This window comes from Eptesicus fuscus, chromosome 1, assembly GCF_027574615.1.
Source record: "Eptesicus fuscus isolate TK198812 chromosome 1, DD_ASM_mEF_20220401, whole genome shotgun sequence".
NCBI lineage: Eukaryota > Metazoa > Chordata > Mammalia > Chiroptera > Vespertilionidae > Eptesicus > Eptesicus fuscus.
The window spans coordinates 125213649-125239529 of NC_072473.1; the positions used below are offsets into that span (position 1 = coordinate 125213649).

Genomic DNA, 25881 nt, shown 5'->3' on the forward strand with positions numbered 1-25881 from the left:
CGCATGTAAATGATGTGTATAAGGACACATGCCCAAGGATGCTGGTGATAGGAAAAATTAGGAACAATCTCAAGTCCCATCAGTAAGGAAATGGATGAATGCAATGGGGCATATTCATCCAGTAGATTAAAATGCAGCAGTGACAAGGAATGAATGAGGCTGTGTAACTAACTAGATTTCAAGCACATTGTTGTTACCGGTGTCTGGGGTTCTTGGGAACTCCCAAGATTGAAATCAAGAGAGCTCAACACACACACACACACACACACACACACACACACACACACACAGTACTCAGGCAAGAGATTTATTACAAAGCTCATGTGCCAGTCGCAGGGAAACAGTGTTGGAAGGGAGAAAAAATGGCTGCCCCTCTCCGATCAAAAGCCAGGGGAACAGTTTTAAAGAAGTTGAGGTGGGAAAGATTACATCTAAGTATGTAGAGGTGGGAGCTCTTAGGCGCTTGTGCAGTGAAACTACATGCTTCTTCATGCATTGCATGTCTCATTAGCATGTTAAATCTCCACCCAAGGGTGTGTTTTTTAGCATTTAGATGAGGGAGGGTTACCAAAGGGACAGTCTTTCTTGTTAGCTTGAATGTGTGAGTGAAGGGAACACAATTTCGGTCCACAGCTCCCAGACAGCAGTGTCCTTCAGTCTAGCAGCTAATTGGCTGTAAGAGAGGAAAGCACTGGAGCAATTAACGGGTTCCTGGCTTTCTGCCAGCTGGGCCTAGGGAGTAAACCTGCCTATCTCATTGTGATGACTGTAAAGGAAGGCTCAAAATGAGACAGTAAGCTACAATTTGTAAATTACCCCCCCCCTACAAGTCCTGTATGCTGTTTGTGGATACATATATGTAAGCAAAGATTATTATTTTTCATTCACACCTGAGGATATTTTCCCCATTGATTTTCAGACAGAGTGGGAGGGAGGAAATGGAGAGAGAGAGAGAGAGAGAGAGAGAGAGAGAGAGAGAACACATTGATTGGCTGCTTCCCACACGTGCCCCAACTGGGGCCAGAGATTGAACCCACAACTGAGATATATGCCCTTGACCAGGAATCAAACACGCCAGTCTTTCATCAGAGAGCCATTGCTCTACCCACTGAGTGAAACCAGCCAGGGCAGCAAACATATTTTTTAAAGTTATAGAAGGGCACACACTAAACATCTAACGCTGGCTGGAAGACAACAAGGGGTGGAGTGGGGTGAAAATGCCAGTTGTTTGTCATATTTCCCCTGAACCTACTGGTTCCCAGCTTACTGGAGCAAGGTGCCCTGACATCAGAGGAGTGGCCCCTTCCTGGGTTTCTATAGGGCCTTCCAGTGGTAGAATTTCCCATCTCCGACAGCCCTTCACCCCTTACATACCTCCCTTCCTCTCTTTCCCATTCAAATGCCTCTGTCTTCCATTGCCTCTCCCTCTTAAACTTAACTTCTAATCCTCCTCCCTAGATCATTAACCAGATTTTTATATATCCTTCCAAAGCAATTACATGCAGATAGAAGCATGTAGGAACAGACATCCCTTTTTTGTTTTGCAGCAGCAAGAACTTGGCAGATGATATTCACTGTGCTGCACCTTGCTTTTTACAGAATATACCTTAGAGATTGTCTTATAACATCACATGTAGATCTAATGGATTATTATTTTTTAAATATATCTTTATTTATGTCAGAGCAGAATGGAGAAGGAGAGAGAGATAGAAACATCAATGATGATAGAGAAGCACTGATCAGCTGCCTCCTGCACACCCCCCACTGAGGATTGAGCCCGCAGCCTGGGCATGTGCCATAACCAGTATTTGAACTGTGACCTCCTGGTTCATAGCTTGATGCTCAACTACTGAGCCAGGTTGGCCAGATAACCTAATGAATTATTTATCACATCTATTCCACCAAGGACACACAGCCTGCCATTTCTAGATGGAAAGGGCCCAGTATCTTCAAGCAACAGTGTTTCATCAGGGGCTCAGCATTGGTCCCTGTTGCTGGCAAGTTGGACATCCAGAGGCAGCAGTAGATGGTTCAGCCTTGGTAAGTGGGAGTCTTTACTCTTGAGCCTCCATTTGGGCTTCCGGGAACAGTGATGCATGGGCCCACCAGGACAGTTTGGGGTTGCTCATGACAAAGGATGGCTAATATGAACTGGCCAAGTCAATTTGTCTTGGTGGATGCTTTCTGCTCAGTAGTGGCTCATAGTTCAAGAATCTTCATGCTTCATGCCCACTACCAGCTATCCATCCACAAGCCTCCCCTCTAGACCTCTTCCTGGTCCTGAATATTCCAGTCCTTTCTCTTCAGGTTCCTAACCAAATGACCAAGACATTAGGCTCACTCTATCTATCTATCTATCTATCTATCTATCTATCTATATCTATCATTTATCTATCTAAATTTATGTGTTAATATAATATTAATATATAACATATTATATATATACTGGAGTCCCGGTGCACAAAATTTGTGCATGGGGGCAGGAGAGTCCCTCACCCTGGCCTGCACCCTCCTGCTTTCTGGGACCACTGGCTCCTAACTGCTCACCTACCTACCTGCCTGATCGCCCCTAACCACTCTGTCTGCCTGCCTCATCACCCCTAACCACTCTGCCTGCTTGCCTGATCTCCCCTAACCCCTCTGCTTGCCTGATCGCCCCTAACCACTCTGCCTGCCCGCCTGATCACCCCTAACTGCTCTCCTGCCTGCCTGATTGCCCCTAACTGCCTCTGCCTTGGCCCCCACCACTGTGGCTTCATCTGGAAAGACATCCGGAAGGCCGTTTGCCTGTCCAGTCTAATTAGCATATTATGCTTTTATTATTATAGATACATATACAGATATCTGTGTTTTATTTATATATAATATAAATAAAACACAGATATCTGTATTTTATTTATATTATATATAATATAGTATATATTATTGTATATATATTATATATAATATATATATATACTATATATATATATATTTTACAGGTATATATATAATATATATACCTGTAATATATATTTCAGAGTTGTTATTACATATTACCACAAACTGAGTGGCTTGAAACAACAGAAATTCATCCTCTCCTATTTCTGGAAGAAAGCAAGTCTGAAATCAAGGTGCCTGCAGCGCCATGCTCCCTCCAGAAGCTCTGGGGAGGACTCTTGCTTGCTCCTTCCAACTTCTGGTGGCCCCAGGAATCCCCTGGCTTGTAGCTGAATAACTTGAATCTCTGCCTCCACCTTCACATGGCTTCTCCTCTTCTATCTCTTATAAGGACACTTACTGGATTTAGGGCCCACCTGGCTAATCCAGGATGATCCCATCTCAACCTCTTTACTTGAATTACATTGGCAAAGACCCTATTTCCAAGTAAGGACCTAGTCACAGGTTCAAGGACATTATCCTTTGTGTGTGTGTGTGGGGGGGGCTATCATTCAACTGAGATAGGTAGATAGATAGATATAGATAGATAGATAGATAGATAGATAGATAGATAGATAATAGATAGATAGATAGATAGATAGATAGATAGATAGATAGACCCACTCAGAGCTATTTCTCCTTCCCCACAAAGTGGATGAAAAGGTGTACCACTCATAGCTCTGCCCTTTAGTAAGATCTTCCCTTTCCACTGTTTCTTTTTGTTTAAAATATTTTTAATTGATTTCAGAGAGGAAGGGAGAGGGAGAGGGAAAGAAAATCATCATTGATAAGAGAGAATCATTGATCAAGGAACCACACTGGAGGTTGAGCCCGCAACCTGGGCATGTGCCATGACTGGGAATCAAATTGTGACCTTCTGATTCATAGATTGGCACTCATCCACTGAGCCACACCAGTCAGGCCCTACTGTTTCTTCAGGGTCACCTGGGGTGTGACTAGAATGCAGCTGCCATCCGCTCTGTGCTTGTACCCAGACACTGAGCCAAACAATCCATAAACAGTTTGAATGTTTTCCTCCTCCTTCAGATGGTCATACTTGATTGTCTTTGATTCATTGTCTTGATCGAGGTGGGCAGAGTGCAGTTTCATGGTTCCTACCTTCCCCACTGTGATAGCTCTCCTAATGTTGGGAAGGGTGCAGGGGAAAGCTCCTCATGTATGCAGTGGGAGTCTGCTAAAAGTGGAGATTGATATCTTGTTCATGTGTGGGTATTTTCAGAGCCGTCAGGCTTGACAACCCTCCCAGCGCTCTCAGAGCAGTGCATGCAGCGGGCAAAGCCCCTTCCAGCTGAGAGCCACCTCCCCAAATAAACGGGCCACCCAAATGTTTGCTGTTTACAGCTATCAAAACTGCCCTCTGGAAGTTTGTGCCAATTTATATGCCCTGCATGGATTTCCCCAAACTCTCACCAACACTGTACGCCCCCCTTTTTGTTGATATGATCAATGAAAGGCGATATTTTTGTTGTTACTTAAGTGTGAATGTTTCATTTTTCTTTCCTGAATTGCATGTTTGTGTCCTTTGGCCATTTTCTTAATGGAATATTGACCTTCTTTCTTAATGACTTTCAAGAGGTTTTACATATAAAGACTATTGATGATTTCTGTTATGTATATTGCAAACATTGCTCCGCATGTGTAACTTGCATTTTATTTTTATTTTAGATGCATGTGACATGCTGTAGTTTTATATTTTGTTTGCCATCAAATCTCTGTTCTCACATGATTTCTTCCATTATTCAGATGCTTTGCAAAAACGTTTCCCATTTCAGAAGTGTCAATCACAAAAGTTGCCAGGGTGGCTAAAGCCCCGGTGCTGTTGTGTGATCGAGGAATCAGGACTTGGCCCCACAATTTACTGTCCTGAAAGCAGCTTTCACATCCTTATTTCTCATGGTGTAGGCGAGGGGAGTTAGCATTGGAGTCACTGCTGCATAAACTATAGAGACAATTTTGCATCCATCTTGAGACTATTTGGTCTGAGGTCTCATATAAATATATATTAATGTCCTAAAGTAAGTGTTGAATATAACCAGGTGAGAGCCACATGTGGAAAAGGAATCTTAAGACATCCCTGAGAATACAAAGGTAAGAGATAAGGATGAAAACGAAAGGCACCGGCATTGAAATGACAGCGCACATCATCACCATAACCTCTAGGGAAATTTAAAGATGGCTTGAACTTCACAGGAGAAGTGATTGACAGAATTATGCCTGCAGAAACTTATGGGGAAGAGCAGATTGGGCATAGTTATCAGAAAGGCTGTCACCCATACAAACAAAACCATTAAGAGGCATACTTGATCCCTAGCTGGTTTGGTTCAGTGGATAGAGTACATTGTCCTGGGGACCGAAGGGTCCCAGGTTCTATTCCGGTCAGGGCACATACCCCTATTCCAGTCAAGGGCAAATCCATGTGTTTCTCTCACATCAGTATTTCTCTCTGCCTTTCCCTCTCTCTTCCACTCTCTCTAAAAAAAGAAAATCAATGGAAAAATATCCTCAGGTGAGACTTTTTTAAAAAGGCATAGCCCTAACTAGTTTGACTCAGTGGATAGAGCGTCGGTCTTTGGACTGGGGGATCCCGGGTTCGATTCCGGAAAAGGGCATGTATGGGTTGTAGGCACATCCCCAGTGTGGGGGTGTGCAGGAGGCAGCTGATTGATGTTTCCCTCTCATCGATGTTTCTAACTCTCTATCCTTCTCCCTTCCTCTCTGTAAACAATCAATAAAATGTATATTTTTAAAAAGGCATACTTTAGAAGGCATGACCCAGTTGTACCTAAGTGGGTCTGAGATAGTCTAAAATCTGTCATCAGCCGTAATGGCAAGAAGGAAACACTCAGCCAGTGCCAAGAAGGCTTGGATGGTGAGCTGGGCCAAACAAGAACTGGAAGAGATGGTGGGAAAGTTCTGCAGAGAGTTCGCCATGGTCAGTGGCACCACACTGGTGGAAAAGAGGAGATCCAACAAAGACAAGTTATGGAGCTGAGAATTGACTCCTATCAGGAAAATGATCATGCAGTTTCCTACCAAAGCTACTATGTAGAGAAACATCAGTGCCCAGAAGAGAACACTCAGGGATGTGGGGTGTTTGGACAGTCCCACAAGAATGAATTCATTCACTTTGGTGTGGTTTGTAATCTCCTGGTAATTTATTTTCTCTGTCCTCAACTTCAGGTGGGAGAAAAAGCAAACCCATCAGATCTTTGTTAACAAGGAATGCATTGATTATACCATCAGGTTGATTAAACTGCACCAGCCCTTGACACATGTTCATCTCTGAGGTTTTCAGTCTTTGAGCCACCAGCAGCTTCAGCAGCCCACCCCCACCCCTGCATTCCTCTGCTGGGAACATAAAAAGGTAGTCCTCTAGCAAAAAGGATTAGAATCCCTGGACTTGTGTGAACACAATAATTGAGGAAGAGAGAGCATAGGATCCACCAAGCCTCCAATGAGATTTCCCTTCAAGCTAAATGGTACCTGACCACAGGTGGAAAGCAACTGCCTCGTCATTCAAGGGCAGAAGGATGACAGTGTGGTGGCACAGGGAAAGGTCCTTGGGCCAATTTTGTTTTATTCACTCAAGCTCACCACTCAAGATCTTGTGCCCCTTCCCACCCCAAGGCTGGGTCTGAAAGGCCTGCAATGGTTTTCTCACACATCTTCAACCAGCATATTATTACTCTTCAGGGTAGAGAAGAGAGAAAGGAGAAAGTGAAGGTTGGAAGGTCAGGGCGTATCCAAGGGAGGGACCCTAAGGACTGCCCTCCTGGGTGCCTCTTTGTTTCTTTCTGATTCTTAGGTACATGTGAACAGGTGGGTGGGACTAGCAGGCCTGGCCAGTGCTGTCTGGACTTGGTTGCAAGTATTCTCTTTGGTTGGCAATTTCTACACTGACCTCCCTTGCACTAGAATGTTGAGATCTGAGATCTTGGTGTGACTACAGGCATGTGTCTGACTCTCATGTCTGTGCTTTTGACTGTGCTCCTAACTACTGTACTGTAATGTATAATCAATAAATCTCCAGATGTGTACCTCCATCTGGGCATTTGCCATCATCTTAAATACCACTTCACCAATGTCAAGCTCATTCATATGCCCTGCTCCCCTCTCAGTCGATGCCATTTTCAACTTTGCTATTTATTAGTGTCTGGCACATATTAGGTGCTCACCAAATGTTAGATCCCTTCTTCAACTTACCCTTCATATCTCATCAGTCAAAAAGCTCTGTTAACATGTCCATTTAATTGAATAAGCATTTACAGATACCTGTTGTGGAGTGGGCATTGAGAAGAATATTCCTTTACAATATCTCTCATATCTATTCATTCTTCTTTATTCTGATGTCTTTAGAGTCCAGGAATTTACCACCTTACACCACGACTTACTACTAACAACCTCCTGGACACAGTCTCTGCGCTCAAGCGGTTCCCTATCTGATGGGAGTGACAGAAAAGGAAGCAGGCTAGTTATTATAATACAATTTTAGATGTAGCATATTGGGGGAGGTTCAAGGTCCTACAAAACACCCAGGAAGGGTGCTTTTGACTGCTTCTTCCCAATTCTGATCAGGGAAGAAGTGACATCTCAGCAAAGATATTAAAATGAGTGAGAACTAGCCAGTCAGTTCCTTCTACAGCAAGTCAGAGATGAGGAGGGAAGAGAGAAGAAACAAAGGCCAATACATCAGTCTCTGCTGACCATCCACAGAGTGAGAAAATCTGACCATCTCAAGTTCGGATGAGGAGGGGTAGACAGAGGGAGGCACCAAAGTTGAAAGAACTAACTCGATTCATAACTAGCTCAACTCAGTTACCACAGACAGATGCACGTGGTTAGAGCACATCTTCTCTACGTCGGGTCTGTGGACCAGGAGTATCAGCATCTTCTGGGACTTGGTAGAGGTTCAGACTCTTGCGTCTCACCCCAGGCCTACTGAGTCAGAAACTCTAAGGGTAGAGCCTAGCAATTGGGGAGAAAAGACCTGCGGGGGGGGGGGAGGGGGTTCTGGTGCCTCTAAAGTTTGAGAACCACTGGCTTCAAGTACAGCTTGCTCATTTCCTGGTGGCTTTCAACTTTTGTCCCGACGCAAAAATGAGAGAAGAAACAGACATAGACAACTTTTCAGATGTTTAATAATTATAGGGTCCCAAAGTCAGAATGAGAGAGAAGAGTAGTCGCCTTAGTCCTAGAGAAACCAGCCTGCCCCCTACCCCTCTTCTGTACCCAAGTCTTCAGACAGCCAGGTTTTGTAAAGGAAATGAGCCCTCCTTGCTGTTCCCCAGGGCTGTTAAGCCACATTTCTGTCATGTGACTCCAGCTTTTCACATTTCTCAGTTTCATTTCCCACATTGAAGCTTTTATGGCATTGGATACTAAAAATAGTGAAAGGTCCTAGAAGCAGTTTCCATCTTTGCCCCTTGGATCCAGCGGTGAGGAACTCACAGAGGAGGGAGGCACTATGGGATGAACTGTCTTCCATTTGCTGTGCTCCTCTCTCAGAGGGGAAAAGTGAGAGAGCTGAAGGCCAAGGTTCTATCTACAACCTCAATAGACTTCAAGTAGTTTTGCTTACTTCCCTCCAAGAGTTTTGTGAAACTATGTCACACACACACACACACACACACACACACACACACACACACATTTTAAAACTAGTATTTGAAATTTTTCACAAGTTTAGATAGTTATAAAGGTTTTATTTCTGGTTTACTGTAAATATTCACAATTTTAAACTATATCTGCCTGCATTTTCCTTGAAAAAGCTTTATTTACCCTCAGCGGTGTGCGCACATGGACTCGAAGAACAGACACTAAGACCACACAACCTTTCAAAAGCCACTGATGGGGCTTGTTTCACAGCAAGCGCCTAGGGAAGATGGTGCTGCCATGTCGTAAGGCACAAAACAGGCTAGTCGTTTTAGAAGGTGGTCACTTCTTTTCTTTTAATATATTTTTATTGATTTCGGAGAGGAAGGGAGAGGGAGAGAGAGAAACATCAATGATGAGAGAGAATCATTGACTGGCTGCCTCCTGCACGTCCCACTCTGGGGATCGAGCCCACAACCAGGGCATGCATGTGCCCTGACTGGGAATCGAACTGTGACCTCCTGGTTCATAGGTTGACACTCAACCACTGAGCCACACTGGCCGGGCTAGGTGGTCATTTTGTATTGCCACCAGGCCAACTCCAAACTTATGCAGTTGTGCTTGTGTGAGCACACTGAATCTTCTGCTGTGGGTACTCCATCTGGAGGACTAAAGAAAGTAGCCTCTTCACTCAAACATATCCTGTATCATTGAGACATTTGGCAATATCACCCCCAAGGAAAAGACCCTGGTATGTTCCATGAGAACTCCATAGGTGGCATGTATTTCTAAACACGGCATTCCAGCCCCCCAGGCATAGGATGGAATCATGACTAAATTGTATCTGTGAGAGGGGCTGAGGGGCTGAGCAGCTGGCTCAAATCAGCCAGGCTTCTCCCAGCTCAGTAGCCAGGCCTCCTTGACTAAAGGGGCCAAATTCTCAGTGATGATGGTGGAGAAAATGAAAAAGAGGGCTCCTTTCTGCTCTCACTTTGAGCCAAATTTCGTTTTCTTGAGATTTGCTTTGGTATGAACATAATGGTATTTTTGTAACCCTTCTCTTGTCAAGTCATAACATGTTTGCCTGATTTCAACCATGATGTTTTCACTTACCTAAAATGTTGACTTCTATTTCAGCTGGAAGATGGAAAAAATTATGGTCACTGCTCAGTGAATGCTTTGCTTCACACAGAGGCCAGCAGACCTAATCATTAGTGACTTGAAGGGCTCCATAGTAAGGCATTAAAATAAAATAACCTTAAGGATCTAAGGGCTGTACATACCAATAGTCAATGGATTATTCCTGGTAACTTTTTCAGGGACTGGGTGCCTGGTAGGTAATTCCCTTGTACTTCTGAAAAGTAGGCAATGTGAATGAACATGTGAGCAGAGATGAATACTTCTTCTTTCCCCAGGGTGTAGGCTAAATGTCACTTCTTTTTTATAACTATCAACATTTCCTGACTAGTTGGTCCCCAGATTCTGAGGTTCACCTGGGACAGGTGCAAAGGACATCCCTCTAGGCACGACCTTGCCAAGGACTTTAGAGTCCTCAGTTACCCTACAGCCTTCAGCTTCTATCCATTACCCACAATTCAGGATTGCAGTGATGTCAGGATAGGTAATAAGAAAGTCCAGCCTTCTGCCCAGCCAGTGTGGCTCAGTGATTATGCATAGATTTATGAACCAGGAGATCACAGTTCAGTTCCCAGTCAGGGCACATGCCCAGGTTGCGGGTTCGATCCCCAGTGTGGGGTGTGCAGGAGGCAGCCAATCAATGATTCTCTCTCATCATTAATGTTTCTATCTCTCACTCCCCCTCCCTTCCTCTGTGAAATCAAGTTTAAAAATATTTTAAAATAAGAAAGTCCAGCCGAAACCGGTTTGGCTCAGTGGATAGAGCGTCGGCCTGCGGATTGAAAGGTCCCAGGTTCGATTCCGATCAAGGGCATGTACCTTGGTTGCGGGCACATCCCCAGTGGGGGGTGGTGCAGGAGGCAGCTGATCGATGTTTCTCTCTCATCGATGTTTCTAACTCTCTATCCCTCTCCCTTCCTCTCTGTAAAAAAATCAATAAAATATATTTTAAAAAAATAAAGTCCAGTCTTTTTGCTAAGGACACAAAAAGGCCAACACTCTAGGAAGAGAGAGACACCTCCCAGAGTCATGTGGTTTACAATGTAACTCAGGAAAATAATCCCAATTTTCCAATCCACAGTCAAGCTGGGGAGGAGAGAGCTTACTTGGGGGTTAACTCTCTTGCCCTTATTAATCAGAGAGAGAGAGAGAGAGAGAGAGAGAGAGAGAGAGAGAGAGAGAGAGCCTTAGAAAATACAAAATGATTTTGGCAAGAAAAACCTCAGGGAAAATAATTAGAGGTGTATGCCAACCACATTACTGAAGTTGTGAGTAGCCTCTACGGGCAGCCTCAATTATAAATGTGGCCTTGATGGAACAAACAGATGGACCCTTTGTGCCAAAGAGTGACAACAAATAACAAGTTCATGCTGCAACCTCACAGCCCAACATCTGGGACTTCTGCACTCGTTGTCCAAAGCTGACTCCTGACTCCTGTCAGAGTCTGGGGCACACAGCGGGACCCAGAGTCAAGTCCCCACCCACGTGCACCTCAAAAATAGCGTGAGACCCAGACCCAGCTGTCCCCACCCCCATTGGGCGAGATCCATACCCAGCCTGCCCCATCCCCGTCAAGGCCTTCCGGGTGGGGGGGCGCAGCCTCAGGTCCCCAGTCAAGCCCCACTGGGCAGGGGGTGCAGCTTCAGGTCCCCCAGCGCACCCTCAGGTCCCAGCCTGGTGCCATGGCAGGGGGCGCAGCCTCAGGTCCCCTGGCCCAGGGCGGGGGGCGTGGCCTGAGGTTCCCTATCAAGGGGACCAGGCGGGGGGACACAGCCTCAGGTCCCCCACCCCGACCCAGCGCCACACAGCCTTAGGTCCCTGCTGATCGCTTGTTACAGGAGCCCCGCCTCAGCTGTGGGCGCAGCCATCTTGTGTTACGGGAATTCTGCCTCCTCAGTGGGCACAGCCATCTTGTGACCTCATGACAGAGTGAGGGTCAGTTTGCATATTATCTCTTGATTACATAGGCTCTTCATTTCAAGTTAATTTTTGTGTATGTTGTTAAAGAACAGTCTAGTTTCATTCTCCTGTGGCTTTCCAATTTTCCCAACACCAATAAACGACACTTTAAACAATTGGCTTTCCATGCACGTGCACACAAAGGTGAATCCCTATCTCGCTGCTTACTTCAAAATAAATCTCAGATGGCTCCAAGAATAAACACAGAAAAATGAAACATTAAAAGAACTAGAAAAACACACGGGTGGATATCTTATATCTGAGAGTGTTAAAATTAGTTTGAGCTCAGAAACCCCAGAAGAGAAAAACAATAAAATGACTACATAAAATTTAAAATGTATGTGTGGCAAAAGGCAAATGGGAAAAATACCCATCTCAATTTGAAGGGGCTAATTTCGTTAACAAATATTTTTCAAGACCAAGCAAACAACCCAATATAAAAGTAAGCTGTGAATCTATCAACGTAAGTAACAATCAAACCTGTCGGGAATTTTTGTGAGCTTATTTGAGTCAAACTGGACAATTGCCGGGAAGCAAAATCTCAACGGATTGAGAAAATGCTCTGGAAAAATGGCAGTTCTGTACCCTGCTTTATACATTTCAATGAATGAAAAGAGGACATAAGTGGGTTACATGAAATCCATTGGTGGTAGATTAGAGAGGTGGGAGAAAGCAAAGCAGGGAAACCTCTGGGATTGGCTAAAAAGTAAAATGATGGACACATACTTCTTTATGCCGGTGGCTACAGGATAGTTAACAGTCAACAATTAACTCAATAGCTGTGAGGGGGTTTGTGGTCTTTGGTGTGGTACAGGGCTCCATAAAAATGAAATTACTTTGACATTCCAAGGTAGATGCAAAAAGACAACAGACAGGCTTAATTAAGGTAAAGACTGACTTTTGTCAGGGAAGATTTTAGCCTAGGACATGACCACCTGCCATAAACTGCTTTTAGTTGGTAAGTTTCCATTTCGGGACATCCTTTGTGCTTACTTTGGGTCTCTGAGTTTGAAAGGCTGCCCTGAGCTTGTCAGGGTTAGCATGTGGCCCCTTTTTGTCCACAAATCTATGAATGTGGACATGGAGGTCATAAAAAAAATACAAAGGCAAATAAACCAAGAAAAATAGGTTCAGCCTTGCTAATATCTTTTTAATGCAAATTAAAACATAGAGTTGTTTTTGCCCATGAGATTGGAAAAATCGTAAACAATTTGTATCCGTTTGAGTGAGGCTAGAATGGCTGTTATGCTGTTGACAGAGCCGTATGTGGGAGCAGCCCCTCTGGAGGCCAAGTTGGCAGCGTTGTTCCAATGCGAAATGTGCACAGCAAGCTTAACAGGGGGGAAGCAGAGAGGGTCCAGATGGTCGAGGGAGAAAGTTCGGAAGGAAAGAAAAAGACAAGCAGGCTTCCTGGGCTGCTATTTCTGTGTCTCAGTTTGAAGGGCTTCCTGTTGGCCTCACTCTGTGCACTGCAGAGAGTAGAAGTGGAGACTGTGGAACAGCCTGAGCAGCAGGGAACCAAAATGCTTTGCTTTTTAAATATATTTTTGTTGATTTCAGAGAGGAGGGAGAGGGAGAGATTAAATAGAAACATCAGTGATGAGACAGAATCATTGACGGGCTGCCTCCGGCATGCCCCCTACCAGGGATCAAGCCTGCAACCCAGGATGTACCCTGAGCGGGAGGCCGACACTCTATCCACTGAGCCAAACCAGTTAGGGCCAGAAGATGCTTTAGAACCTCTCTCAAACCCGTGCTCAGCGTCAGTCCTGTTTGGAGATCCTTTCCTGGGGTTAGACACTCAGGTCTGGAGGACAAAGGCCTTCAATCTCAAGCCATGTTAGCACCCTTTGCTCTCTTTACTCATTCAATGACTGAATGTTGCGCCTGATTGCAGACTCCCAGGGTAGCCACTAGGCAGAGACAGAGGAATGCTCAATACATGCTCATTCCAGAACCGAGAGCTCGTGGTCTAGAGAGGAAACATGGAAAGAGGAAGTGGGGGGGAAAGATATATGTTTGCTGGTCAACTTTAAATAGGTAATTCCCGTACCCTTGAGCTGCTTTTGCATGCCAAGACCCTCCCTTCTCATTTCTCCTCATGGTGGCCTGGGATGTGACCTGGCATGAGAGTGTGGTGGTAATGAGGCAGTTTTCACCATTAGATAACACCATAGTGGAAGGTGAAGGGAGGAATCAGACACACCTAGGTAGGTCTTCATTGACTGCTGTGCCTTGACATCGTCTTGCACATAAACTTAAGCTTCAAATTAGGTGGCTGACATCCATATTCCCAACATCTCCTCCTACCATTCTCATTGACCAGCTTTCCTGGCCTCTGAGTGGAGATTTGGGACAGGCAGAGAATCCTGAGGTTGCTTGTAGCAGTAGGCTTTTGAGGTTATCCCACTCCGGAACTGACTCCTCTAAATTTGGGAACTGTTGGTAGTCATGTTTGCGGCCATTTGGGAGCTGAATCGCCTAGAAAGGGGGCCACCCCACAGTTGCAGCCACGTGCCTTCCTTCCTTGCCACAATGTGCAATGCATAGTTTCCCAAACAAGTACATGAGACTGGCCGATGTTTTGGGGGAGTCCCCACACTCACACAATCGTCCGTGTGCATCTAGCATACAGGCCACCCCTCCCCACATGGAATTAGATGGCCAGCTCAGGATTTCCCCCACCTATACCCCTTTCCCAAGACCCATCTCATCAGTCTCCTGGATGGCTCGCCCATTGTTAGGACACACAGACCCAGGGCAAGATCCCAGGACTGAAAATCTATCTTGGTACTCGGGGGGCAGGGAAAGACCAGAGGGAGGCTGGCTACTCCACTATGGTAATCGAGTTTATGAAGGGAATCTTAAACCTGAGGCGTGTTTTGGGCGGCTGCAAGACCAAATGAATCCCCACACCACTTGACAGGCAGCAAAGAATTATGTAAAGGCAGGGCCACGGGTACTAGTACATGAGTGCTACCAGATATGGAAATTACATGCTTGATCAGGTCAGGACAGTGGCTTATGCCAGGAACTAGCCACAGTGGGAGGCAGAGGAGGGGTACGGGTTTATGCCAAAATGCCCCAAGGGGGTTTGCAGGAACCAATCTCGTTGTGGAGCAGCCTCTCCTCCAAAGTGATGGAGGTGAGTCTGGAGCCCAAGATGATGGCAGCACAGAGGTTCCTTCACTATCTTAATTGGCAGTTAATAGGTAGGTGGGCACATTTCCCCCTAGGAAGCCACTCCATGGCCATGGCCAGCCTTTTCCCTGGCATTGTCAAATGCAATCAGTATTAAGAGGGAATAATGACTCTGATGGACTCCTATTTCATTCATTTAACAGTCACTTGCACCCCAGTTGAGCATCACCTGGTGCACTGAGAGGTCAGGTTACCAGTTGGTTTCCTGGTTTTCAGGCTCAATCTCCAGTAAGGGGCATGCAGAAGGCAACCGATTTCTCTCTCTCTCTCTCTCTCCAAAATCAATAAAACATTTTTAAAGTATTTTGGTCCGTGAGCTAAAGATGAAAGAAACTGAAGTCCCAACTCACTCTCTCCAACCTCCCCTGACTCAGACTCAGAGATTCTTGGTGGTTAGTGGAGCCAGCGTTCTGCATCTGGGCCACCATAGAGGAAAGGGCCTCGGAAATTATGTTATTTCATTGCCAACTCACCCAGGATTTTCTCTTTTAAAGAGTCCAAATAGTTAATAGGATGCACACAAATCTCTACCCCTGGCCCTGTAGTCCCAGCAGAATGATGGTCCCAGAACTCCGTGCCATGTTGGCCAAGAATCTGGGATGTCTAGTGGGAAAGAGATGCAGACAATCTGGAGGCTTTTGAGCCATGTGGTAGCGGAGCTATCACTGCTTTGGAACATCTAGGAATTTGCAAAGGTGGCAGCCCCAGTTACTTCAGTCTCATTTGAAGTGACTTTCTTTCAAAGTGCTAAATTTCTCTTTTAAAACCTCTTACTTTTTCCCTAGCTGGTTTGGCTCGGTGGATAGAGTGTCAGCCTGCAGACTGAAGGGTCCCAGGTTCAATTCTGGTGAAGGGCACATGCCTAGGTTGCAGGCTCGATCCCCAGTGAGGGGTGTGCAGGAGGCAGCCAATCAATGATTTTCTCTCTCATTGATGTTTCTATCTCTCTCTCTCCTTTCCTCCTTGAAATCAATAAAGGTCTATCTAATAACAGAGGAATATGCAAATTATCCTGGACGCCGTACCATCACAACTGAACAGCAGGGACCTGAAGCTGCATGGCGTCTGGCCAGGCCTGGAGACCTCAGGCTACACTTGACGGGGGACCTCAGGCCGTGCCCCTCGCCTAGCAGGGCTTGATGGGGGACCTCAGGCCGCACCCCCAGCCCAGCAGGGCTTGACAGGGGACTTCAGGCTGTGCCCCTCGCCTGGCAGGGCTTGACAGGAGACCTCAGGCCATGGCCCCCACCCAGCGGGGCTTGACAGGGGGACCTGAGGCTGCACCCCCCGCCTCGAGGGGCTTGACAGGGGTGGGGCAGGCCGGGCCAGGGTCTCGCCTAATGGGGGTAGGGCCGGCCTGGTCTAGGTCTGGCACAATTTTGAGGTGCACGTGGGTGGGAGGGGACTTGACTCTGGGTCCTGTGGCATGCCCCAGACTCTGACAGGAGGTTTTCATATACATTTTACTAATTTCCTCTCATCTCTGACACTTCTATTATAGAGAAAGGGCAAATAGCAATATTAAATTATTTCCTCTAATTAATTCCCTTTTAATGTGCACAAATTTTGTGCACAGGGCCACTAGTATATTTATAAATAAATAAATAAAACCTCTTACTTTCTATTCCTCCCTTTGGGCCCCATTTCTAGGTAATGCCGGCACTAAAGCGAGTGTTTGCACTACCTGGTGCAAGAGCAGGCACTTTCAGCCCTGGGCCATGTGGTGTGTCCACTGTCCTTGCCAAAGAGCTGCTGCAAACTTGACCTCTGCCTCCAGACCAGGTTTCTGCCTTGGGCTCCCATTGGTTTTTGCGGAGCCAGCTTGCTTCAGGAAAGCTCAGTGACTGTGTTTTCCACATGTGCAGGACAAGATCGCATCAAGAAGGTGTTCCCGCCGAAACCGGTTTGGCTCAGTGGATAGAGTGTCGGCCTGCGGACTGAAGGGTCCCGGGTTCGATTCCGGTCAAGGGCATGTGCCTCGGTTGCATGCACATCCCCAGTGGGGAGTGTGCAGGAGGCAGCTGATCGATGTGTCTCACTCATCGATGTTTCTAACTCTCTATCCCTCTCTCTTCCTCTCTGTAAAAAATCAATAAAATATATTTTAAAAAAAAAAGAAGAAGAAGAAGGTGTTCCCAAAGCCTGGTGCATGGCCTCTGACTCCATTAGGAAGCAGAAGAACTTTTGTGTTAAAAACTGTGGCCAGCCCGGCCGATGTTGCTCAGTGGTTGAGCATCGACCTATGAGCCAGGAGGTCACAGGTGGATTCCCAGTCAGGGCACATGCCTGGGTTTCGGGCTCAATCCCCAGTAGGGGGCGTGCAGGAGGCAGTTGATCAATGATTCTCATCATTGATGTTTCTAACTCTCCCTCTCCTTTCCTCTCTGAAATCAATAAAAATATATTTTAAGAAAAGAAAGAAACTGTGGCCAAGAGGAGAGAGGGGTAGGAGGAAGGTGGAGAGACTGGAAAAGTGGTGCACACCCAACGTCGACTGTTGGAAGATCCTAGGGGGAAGGATCAGAGACAGAGTGTATGGGAATTACTCAAGGGGGTTGTATGTGATTCTAAGCACAAACAGGGTTGTTTGGGGGTCCTGATTCCTTTGTCCGGATGTGGCAAAATGATGGAAAGAGGACCTTCTTCCTGCTGCTGCTAGAAGCCAGCACCGCACTGGCTCTCAGAGGACTGGCAGATTCTAAGACATGACAATGGCCTTGGCTTGGGCAGTAGTGCTAAGGAGGCTCTTCTGAGCAAGCCCTGTGGGCAATGGAGGTGAACAAAATGGAAACCGGCAGAAGCCAGCCCAAAGTGGCTGCTTCATGAATTCAGGGGACCCCAGAAGTATCTTGGGTCCTGCTACCAAGATGCACAACGTGGTGCAGGTTAGACATTGAGCTACCCCTACACCAGGACTGCGGAGATGAAAGTATTAGATGGAAGTTTAGGTCAGCTGAGTAGTAGCGTTCTCCAAGGTTCATAACTCTTATTCCCTCACTCCATTCAGTGAAGCTACTTTGATGGCATGGAATAATGTGAAGCTGTTAAAACTTATTCAGGGGAGACAATACAGTTCAAAATTCTCCGTGCAAGTTGAAGGTTAAAGGCATTAGAGAAAAGCCCAAAATAAAAGTCTTTCAGCCCTGGCTAATTTTTATGTATGGTTGTCACTTTTAAGATTAAAAAACACAAGTTGCCACACAATAAGTATAATCTGGTATCAATTTGTTAAATATATTTTTATTGATTTCAGACGGGAAGGGAGAGGGATAGAGAGCTAGAAACATCAACGAGAGAGAATCATTGATCGGCTGCCTCCTGCATGCCCCACACTGGGGATTGAGCCCGCAACCTGGGCATGTGCCCTGACCGGGAATCGTGACCTCCTGGTTCATGGATTGACTCTCAACCACTGAGCCACACTGGCCGGGTTGGTGTCAATGTGTGTGTGTTTTTAAATTACATATGTGTATGTATATGCACACATCTAGGTATGTTTGGGAAAGGGCCTGGCATCTTATACTCTGTAGATCTCTAAAAATAGGAGGTAGTGGTGGGTGATCACCCTCATTTTTTATTCACTTATGTGTTGTTTGAATTGTACAATGTCATGTGTTATATTTATCATTCAATATATATACACTCTTCATTTTAAAAATGGAGGCCCTGATAATGCCCCTTGTAGGCATTCAAAAAACAACAGAATCTTAGTGTTGGCGGTTGAGGGGCTTAAAAGACCTCCAGTCTTGGGTTCCATTGCCCACTTTGTGCTTCTTCCTAGCAAGGCTTGATCACTTGATTCGAATCCAGCCAAGCCTGTGCATTTCTGCCTCTAAAATTAGCCCAAGACCCAGTCACATGCTGGTGATTGCACAATGGGGATTTCAGTTTCAGCAGATCTGAGTTAAATCACATTGTCAAGATCTATACTGTATTTTTTGACAGTATGGCTCTGTTTATATAAAGTGCAAGAACAAAAAAATTTAATCGAAGTTGGTAGAAATCAATTCTGGTGTTGGGGGGATATGGTACTGACTAGGAGGGGACAGTAGAGAACATTCTGGGGTACTGGAAATGTTCCATATGTACATTTAAAGAAACTTTTATTTGTCAATTGCAGTCAACATTCAATATTATTTTATATTAGTTTCAGGTGTATAGCCTAGTGGTTAGACATTTATATAAGTTACGAAGTGATACCCCGATAAGTCTAGTACTCACCAGGTACAATACATAGTTATTACAATGTCATTGACTATATTCCCCATGCTGTTCTTTACATCCCTGTGACTATTTTGTAACTACCAATTTGTACTTCCTAATCCTTTCACCTTTTTCACCCAGCCCCTAACCCCCTCCCACATGGCAACCATCAGTCTGTTCTCTGTATCCATTAGTCTGTTTCTGTTTTGTTTGTTCATTTATTTTTTTTCTTTAGATTCCACATATAAGTGAAATTATATGGTATTTGCCTTTCTCTGTCTGACTTGTTTCACTCAGCATAATAGCTTCTATATCCATCCATGTTGTCACAAAAGGTAAGATTTCCTTCTTTTTTTACAGCTGAGTAGTATTCCATTGTGTGAATATACCACAGCTTTTTTATCCACTCACCTACTGATGGGCACTTGGGCTGCTTTCAAATCTTGGCTATTGTAAATAATTCTGCAATGAATATAACGGTACATATATCTCTTTGAATTAGTATTTTGGGTTTCTTTGGGTAAATACCCAGAAGTGTAATTGCTGGGTCATAAGGCAGTTGTATTTTAAAATTTTTTAAAGAACCTCCATACTGCTTTTCATAGTGGCTGCACCAACTTAAAATCCCACCAACAGTGCAGTAGGGTTCCCTTTTCTCCATATCCTCACCAGCACTTGTTGTTTGTTGATTTATTGATGATAGACACTCTGACAGGTGTGAGGTTTTATTGATTTCAGAGAGGAAGGGAGAGGGAGAGAGAGAAACATCAATGATGAGAGAGGATCATTGATTGGCTGCCTCCTACACACCCCTACTGGGGATCAAGCCCACAACCCAGGCATGTGCCCTTGACCAGAATCGAACCTGGGACCCTTCAGTCCACAGGCCAATGCTCTCTCCACTGAGCCAAACTGGCTAGGACAGGTGTGAGGTTTTAATTTGCATTTCACTGATAATTAGTGATATTGAGCATCTTTTCATATGCCTATTGGTCATCTGTATATCCTCTTTGAAAAAAAAAGTGTCTATTGAGGTCCTTTGCCTGTTTTTTAATTGGATTGTTTTGGGGGGGGTGCTAATTATAAACTATAACATATGAATTTCTTATAAATGTTGGATATTAACCTCTTATTGGATGTATCTTTGGTGAATCTGTTCTCCCAATCCCAAGGTTATCTTTACCTTTTGTTGATGGTTTCCTTTGCTGTGCATAAACTTTTTAGTTTGATGTAGTCCCATTTGCTTTCTTTCTTTCTTTGTTTTTTGTTTGTTTGTTTTTTGGTTTTGTTTTTGTTGTTTGGGTTTTTTTTGGTTGGTTGTTTGTTTCCCTTGTCTGAGGAGATATATAAGAAAATACATCACTAAGAGCAATTCAGAGACTTTACTGCCTATGTTTTCTTCTAGGGGTTTTATGATTTTGGGTCTTACATTCCAGTCTTTAATCCATTTTGAGTTTATTTATGATGCAAGAAGGTGGTGTAGTTTCATTTTTACTCTATATTTTGCAAAGGAAATGTAAGTAATTGGGTTTGCGCTGTGACCTGGGGAAAGCACTCCCCTCGGTGGGGTGGACCACAGGGATGGCCTCCTTCCTGACCTCTCCCCTAGGACTTCTGGAGGCCTGCCTTCACTTCTATTTAACGTGAGTGACAGAGTGTAGCACCTCCTCTAAGGACACTCCCTTCCTAATACTTCTGAGGGCTGCTCCCTGTGATCCAGACATGCAGGAAAGCCGCCTTCTGGGCTCTGGGAATCTGTGCCGCCAGCTCCAGGCCACTCACCCCACCGCTGCTCTCCTTCCTGCACTTCTCACTAACCGCAGATGGTGACAGAAGAATCCCTGACAGGGCTTCTCCCCGGATTTCCACTTCAAGCACTGATCTGCCCCTTCCAGGTAACACCAAGTCTGTTATCCAGGGCTGTTCAAAGGGCATGAAACAAGAGCAGGGAGGACACACCAGTCATATTCCCAGAGGGGCAGTTTCCCCACACTCTCTGTGAGGTTGTACCATGGAGTGTGATAAATAGCTAAAAAATCTCTTCAGTGCCAAAGTAATAAAAGACTGATTAAGTTGTCATTTATTTTGATTTTCTATTTACTTTTGTTTATAGACCTTATTTGTTATTATGTTGTTATTATTTAAATTATAATTAATTGTCTTATAATGCATCCATACTGTAGAATGCAGCAGTTAAAAAGAATGCAGTCAACCAATATGTACTGGCTGAAAATCTCTCCCAGACATATTATTAGGTCAAAACACTAAGGGCAATAGGTTTGTACACTATGATCTCATTTAATCTTTGTAATGTGTGAGTGTAGTGAATGTTTATGTATATATATACTTGTGAGTGTGTGAATATGTGTATATGTGAGTGTGTATGCCGTCATATGTGCATTGTGTATTGTGTGTGCCTATATGTGTGTATATGTATGAGTATGTTTGGTTTTGTGTACGTGTGTACATGTGTGAGTGTGTGTGTGTGCATGCACATATGTGTGAATGTGCATCTCTGTGTGTACATGTGAATGTGTGTATGCATAACTGTGTGTGCATGTGTAGTATGTGCATACATGTGTGTACGTGTGTGTGAGGGTGTGCATGTGTGAGGTTTGTGTGTTTATATGCACAGGACAAACCAGGGAAGGAACTGAACCTCACAGCTAAGGATGTCTGGGAGAGTGGGAAGCATCATTGAAGGAGCAGCAACTTTCACATTGTCTTTTACTTCTCCCTTTTAAGTGTTTAGATCTTGTGTGACTTTCAATTCCATTTCTGTGTTTCAATATTTTCAAGGTTTAGGGCCCAGATCAAACAAGAGGTCCCTACATTCTTTCATGGCAAAAAGAGTGGAAGTGAGTTGGTATGGCAAAGCTAAAACCAAGGGTCCAAGTCCAAGGAAGATAAATCCCAACCCAGAAAGAACACTCTCACCCATAGACAGTTATCACAGAACAAGCAAGAAGCTGAGAGCCAGGGAGGTGGTGGAGGAGGAGATTCAGGCTGGGCTGTGTGATTTCTGGACAGGGCCATTGTTGGGGAAGAAGAATTCATGACCAGCTGTTCTGAAGGGAGGAATGGGCAAGTTGCCCTCTAGACACCCGTCCAGCTCAAAGACTCCAGGTGCCCATTAGCTCAATAGAAACCAAAATGATACTCAGGGAAACGTGCAAGTGGCTGCAAAATTGGAATCGCAACAATCAGCTGGGCCTGTCATCAGAATGGGTTTTCAGGTTTTGCCGAGCCCACTTTGAGTCTCAGTAGCCCTGGGAGAAATTGTATGTCCCTAAGTGAGTTCCTGTGCTTTAGGTGACAACTCCACTTCCACGGGACCCTTACCTCCTATTAATTTTACGTTTGTTAGCGCTCTAGAATCTTTAGAAATCTTGTCCTCTCTTCTGCTGGGAGGGAGGGATTCACAGGAAGAAACTGAAGGCTAAACACAAGGCTTCCTATTATAACTTGGGTCCTAAGTGAACATGTCCACTAGTCCAGGAAGCTGCCTGGCCTTATCCCCTTGTTCCCACACTCTAGACACAGAGCATTCAAAGTCACTGTGCTGCCAGGCACTCATGCCCCATGGTCCTGAGAATTCTTATTTCCACCCTGACTCTCACTTATCTCTGTCCTATTCGCTCCCACCCTCTGACCTGGCCCACCCTGTGCCTCTGCTCTTCTCACTCCACACCCTCCCTGGACAATCATGACCTCAGCCATCCCCATTACGTGAAAGATTCCCTGCTTTTACTCAGCCATTTATTCAAGCATATCTGTTAGTCACCTCCTCAATGCCTGATGCTGTACTAACTCTAGAGGATGCAGAAAAAAGCAAGAGGCATCTATTTATTCAACAAGCATTATCAATGCTTCTGGTATGTGCCAGCCACTATTTGAGAAGTTGAATGAGACACCATTCTGGCCATTACGGAGCTCCCAGGCTGTTGAGGTAGACAGACAAATAATCAAAGAATTACAGGACTCAATAGTGAGTAATAAGGTTGGGGAAGCCTGGAGGGCTGTTGATATCTAAAGGAGGGACTAACTCAGCTTAGGCGTCAGGACAGGTGTCTGGAAAGAGATGACACATAAGCTGGGGCCTCCCTGCAACTGAGGAGCGCTGAAACAGGAGAAGCAGCAACTATTGCTGGTTACACTTCTTCCTCTCTGGGCACTGTGTCCACAGCCCTTTGGATGCTGTAGTCCTGGGAGACTGTGGGGTGGGGGTGGTAAAGAAGGGACAATATAGCCAATGCACAAAGTCAAAAGTGTGTTTAATATATACCTGCCACACCTTATATCCTACAGGAATTAGGGCCAGTCTCCTCTATTTAAACCTATTTAATAACATCAACCTCAGCGCCTCCCCACCCAGACAACTCTTCAAAATATAAACAGAAAGACTATCATTGGGGTCTATGAAAAAAAACTCCCAAGTGTGGACTTTACTTACCCCAGTTCATTTTTTAATAATTCAACAGGTGAACTACAGTGACATCATAAAAGCAGATCTTTATTCTCAGTGAGCAGAGGGCAGAATGTAAGAAGCTCATGAACTTAGACCAGGGCCAAGCCTGGCAACGTGGGTTGGAGGCCCTGGAGAGGTGGCTACACTCCATTCTGTGGAAAGGACTGCAGAGTCTCCCACAACTTAGAAAACTGCTAGAAATCTGCCTTTTCCAGCCCAGGAGTTCTACAGGGAAATACAGGATGGCCCCACTGCAGAAAAACCACACCTTAAGCTCAGAGTTTATCATCTTGGGCTTTGGGGATCTGGCTGAACTGCAAATCTTCTTTTTTGGACTCTTTTTAGTCATGCATCTTGTCACCCTAGCAGGCCACGCAACCATTGTGCTCATCACCCTCATTGACTCCTGCCTCCAGACCCCCATGTATTTCTTTCTTCGCAATCTGTCCACCATCGAAATTTGCTATATATTGGTCATTGTCCCCAACATGCTGGCCAATTTCCTGTCCCGCAGCCAGCGGATGCCCATGCTGGGCTGCGCGTTGCAAATGCACCTCTTCATCGCTCTGGGGGGAGCAGAGTGTTTCCTCCTAGCTGTGATGGCCTATGACCGCTTCGTGGCCATCTGCAGGCCCCTGCGCTACACACTCATCATCACCCGGGCCCTCTGTCTGCAGATGCTGGCTCTGGCATGCGTCGGTGGCTTTGCACTCTCACTCACTCTTACCACGCTAATATTCCTCTTGCCCTTCTGTCAGTCCCATGAGATCAATCATTTCTTCTGTGACATCCCTGCTGTGCTCTTCCTGGCCTGCTCAGACACACGAGCCAACGAGATTGCAGTCTTCGTGGTCTGCTTGCTCATCCTGCTGATTCCCTTCTTACTGATACTGCTCTCCTACGGCTTCATCATCACCGCCATCCTCAGCATCCACTCAGCCCAGGGCAGGAGCAAGGCCTTCTCCACCTGTGCCGGGCACCTGCTCGTCTCTCTTCTGCACTATGGCTGTGCAATATTTATCTACATTCGCCCCAAGTCATGCTACACCCCAGAACAGGACAAGATTGTGTCCTTAATCTACACCAACGTAACTCCCATGCTCTATCCCATGATCTATAGCCTCAGGAACAAGGAAGTCAAGGGTGCCCTCAGGAGACTCCTGGAGAGCTCTAACCAGATGAGGCGGCAGCCTAAAGCCAGGTGAAGGGCAAAGTGGAGTCCACCAGGACTAACCTGGCCCCTTACAAGAACCCAGTGGGTCATCTCACTGCCCACCTTGTGGCTCCACTCCCCCCTCTGAGGGCTGCTCCATGGTTCTGCATGTCCCTGAACCTTCCCACACCTTTTCTATGGTCACAGAGATGGAAGGAATCCTGGGGATTTCCAAAACATGGTAGTACTGGGGTACTTTGCTGTCCCTTCTTGGACAATTACATTCATCCTCTGGGACACTGTCAGAGGCATGGACACCGCCAGGAAGCAGGTCATGAGATGCCCAAACAGAACATCAAGGCACCACTTCTCTGGACAAGGTGTTAGCGAGGATCATATAAAGAAGCTCCCAAGCCCAAGCTGGGTAACGTGAAGGAGCGGAAAGGCAGAGCCTCCCAGAAACTGAACCCTGCATCACCACAAAACGGCGTAGCGGTCACTTGAGATAAACAGTGCAAACCAAACAGCAGCAGCCCCGGGGGCCTGTGACCTGCTCTGCCCCATCAGCTCACCATCCTCACTAAGCATTTCACTCACTGTCCACCCATCCAGCCTCTGGGCCAGGTGACTCCCCTCCTTGCATTGCTTAAAGGGCCACCTGCTCCTGGTAGCCTGTGCAGACTGCCCTTCCTCCTACCTGACCTGCCCTGCTGGGGGAGTGCCTCTCCACCATGGCCTCAAGTGCTTACTCCTCACCCAGCACTGAAATGATTTGTCCCTGACTGGCCTGGGGCACTTGCAGGCAAGAGGTATGATTAATCTCTGTAACCAGGGACCTGGCAGGTAACAGGTACTCAGTAAGCTGCAATCAAACTGTGAGTCCCATGAGCTTGGGCTTACCTTCCAACCCTGGTTGCTAATGAATGAAAGCCTTCAACCCTGCTGAGCTGAGGCCTCTGTGTTCAGGGACTCCTGTCAGATGTAAAGATCTTGAGAGAGTGTTTGCTGACCCCACTCCCACCCCACAGGCTGGGCTATGTGCCATGGATCCCTGGATTCTCCTCCATCATAGCACTTAGCAAGAACGAATTGTGGAAGGAATAAATGTATGAATGGCCTGGCTGATGTGGCTCAGTGGCTGAGCGTCAACCTATGAACCTGGAGGTCACGGTTTGATTCCGGGTCAGGGAACATGTCTGGGTTGCGGGCTCGATCCCCAGTGTGGGGT

General features: G+C 45.8%; 1 protein-coding gene across 1 annotated transcript; it reads left to right on the forward strand.

Annotated features, from left to right (window-relative positions):
* The first annotated feature begins 23742 nt into the window (after positions 1-23742).
* LOC103302488 (olfactory receptor 10V1-like) lies at positions 23743-24705 on the forward strand. Its single transcript, XM_008159526.2, has one exon. It carries the CDS (start codon positions 23743-23745, stop codon positions 24703-24705), a length of 963 nt encoding a protein of 320 aa, XP_008157748.2.
* The last annotated feature ends 1176 nt before the right edge of the window (positions 24706-25881 follow it).

What these genes read in the sequence shown, in the direction of transcription:
- LOC103302488 (XM_008159526.2), top strand. Translation starts at nt 23,743, where the DNA reads ATGGCCCCACTGCAGAAAAACCACACCTTAAGCTCAGAGTTTATCATC.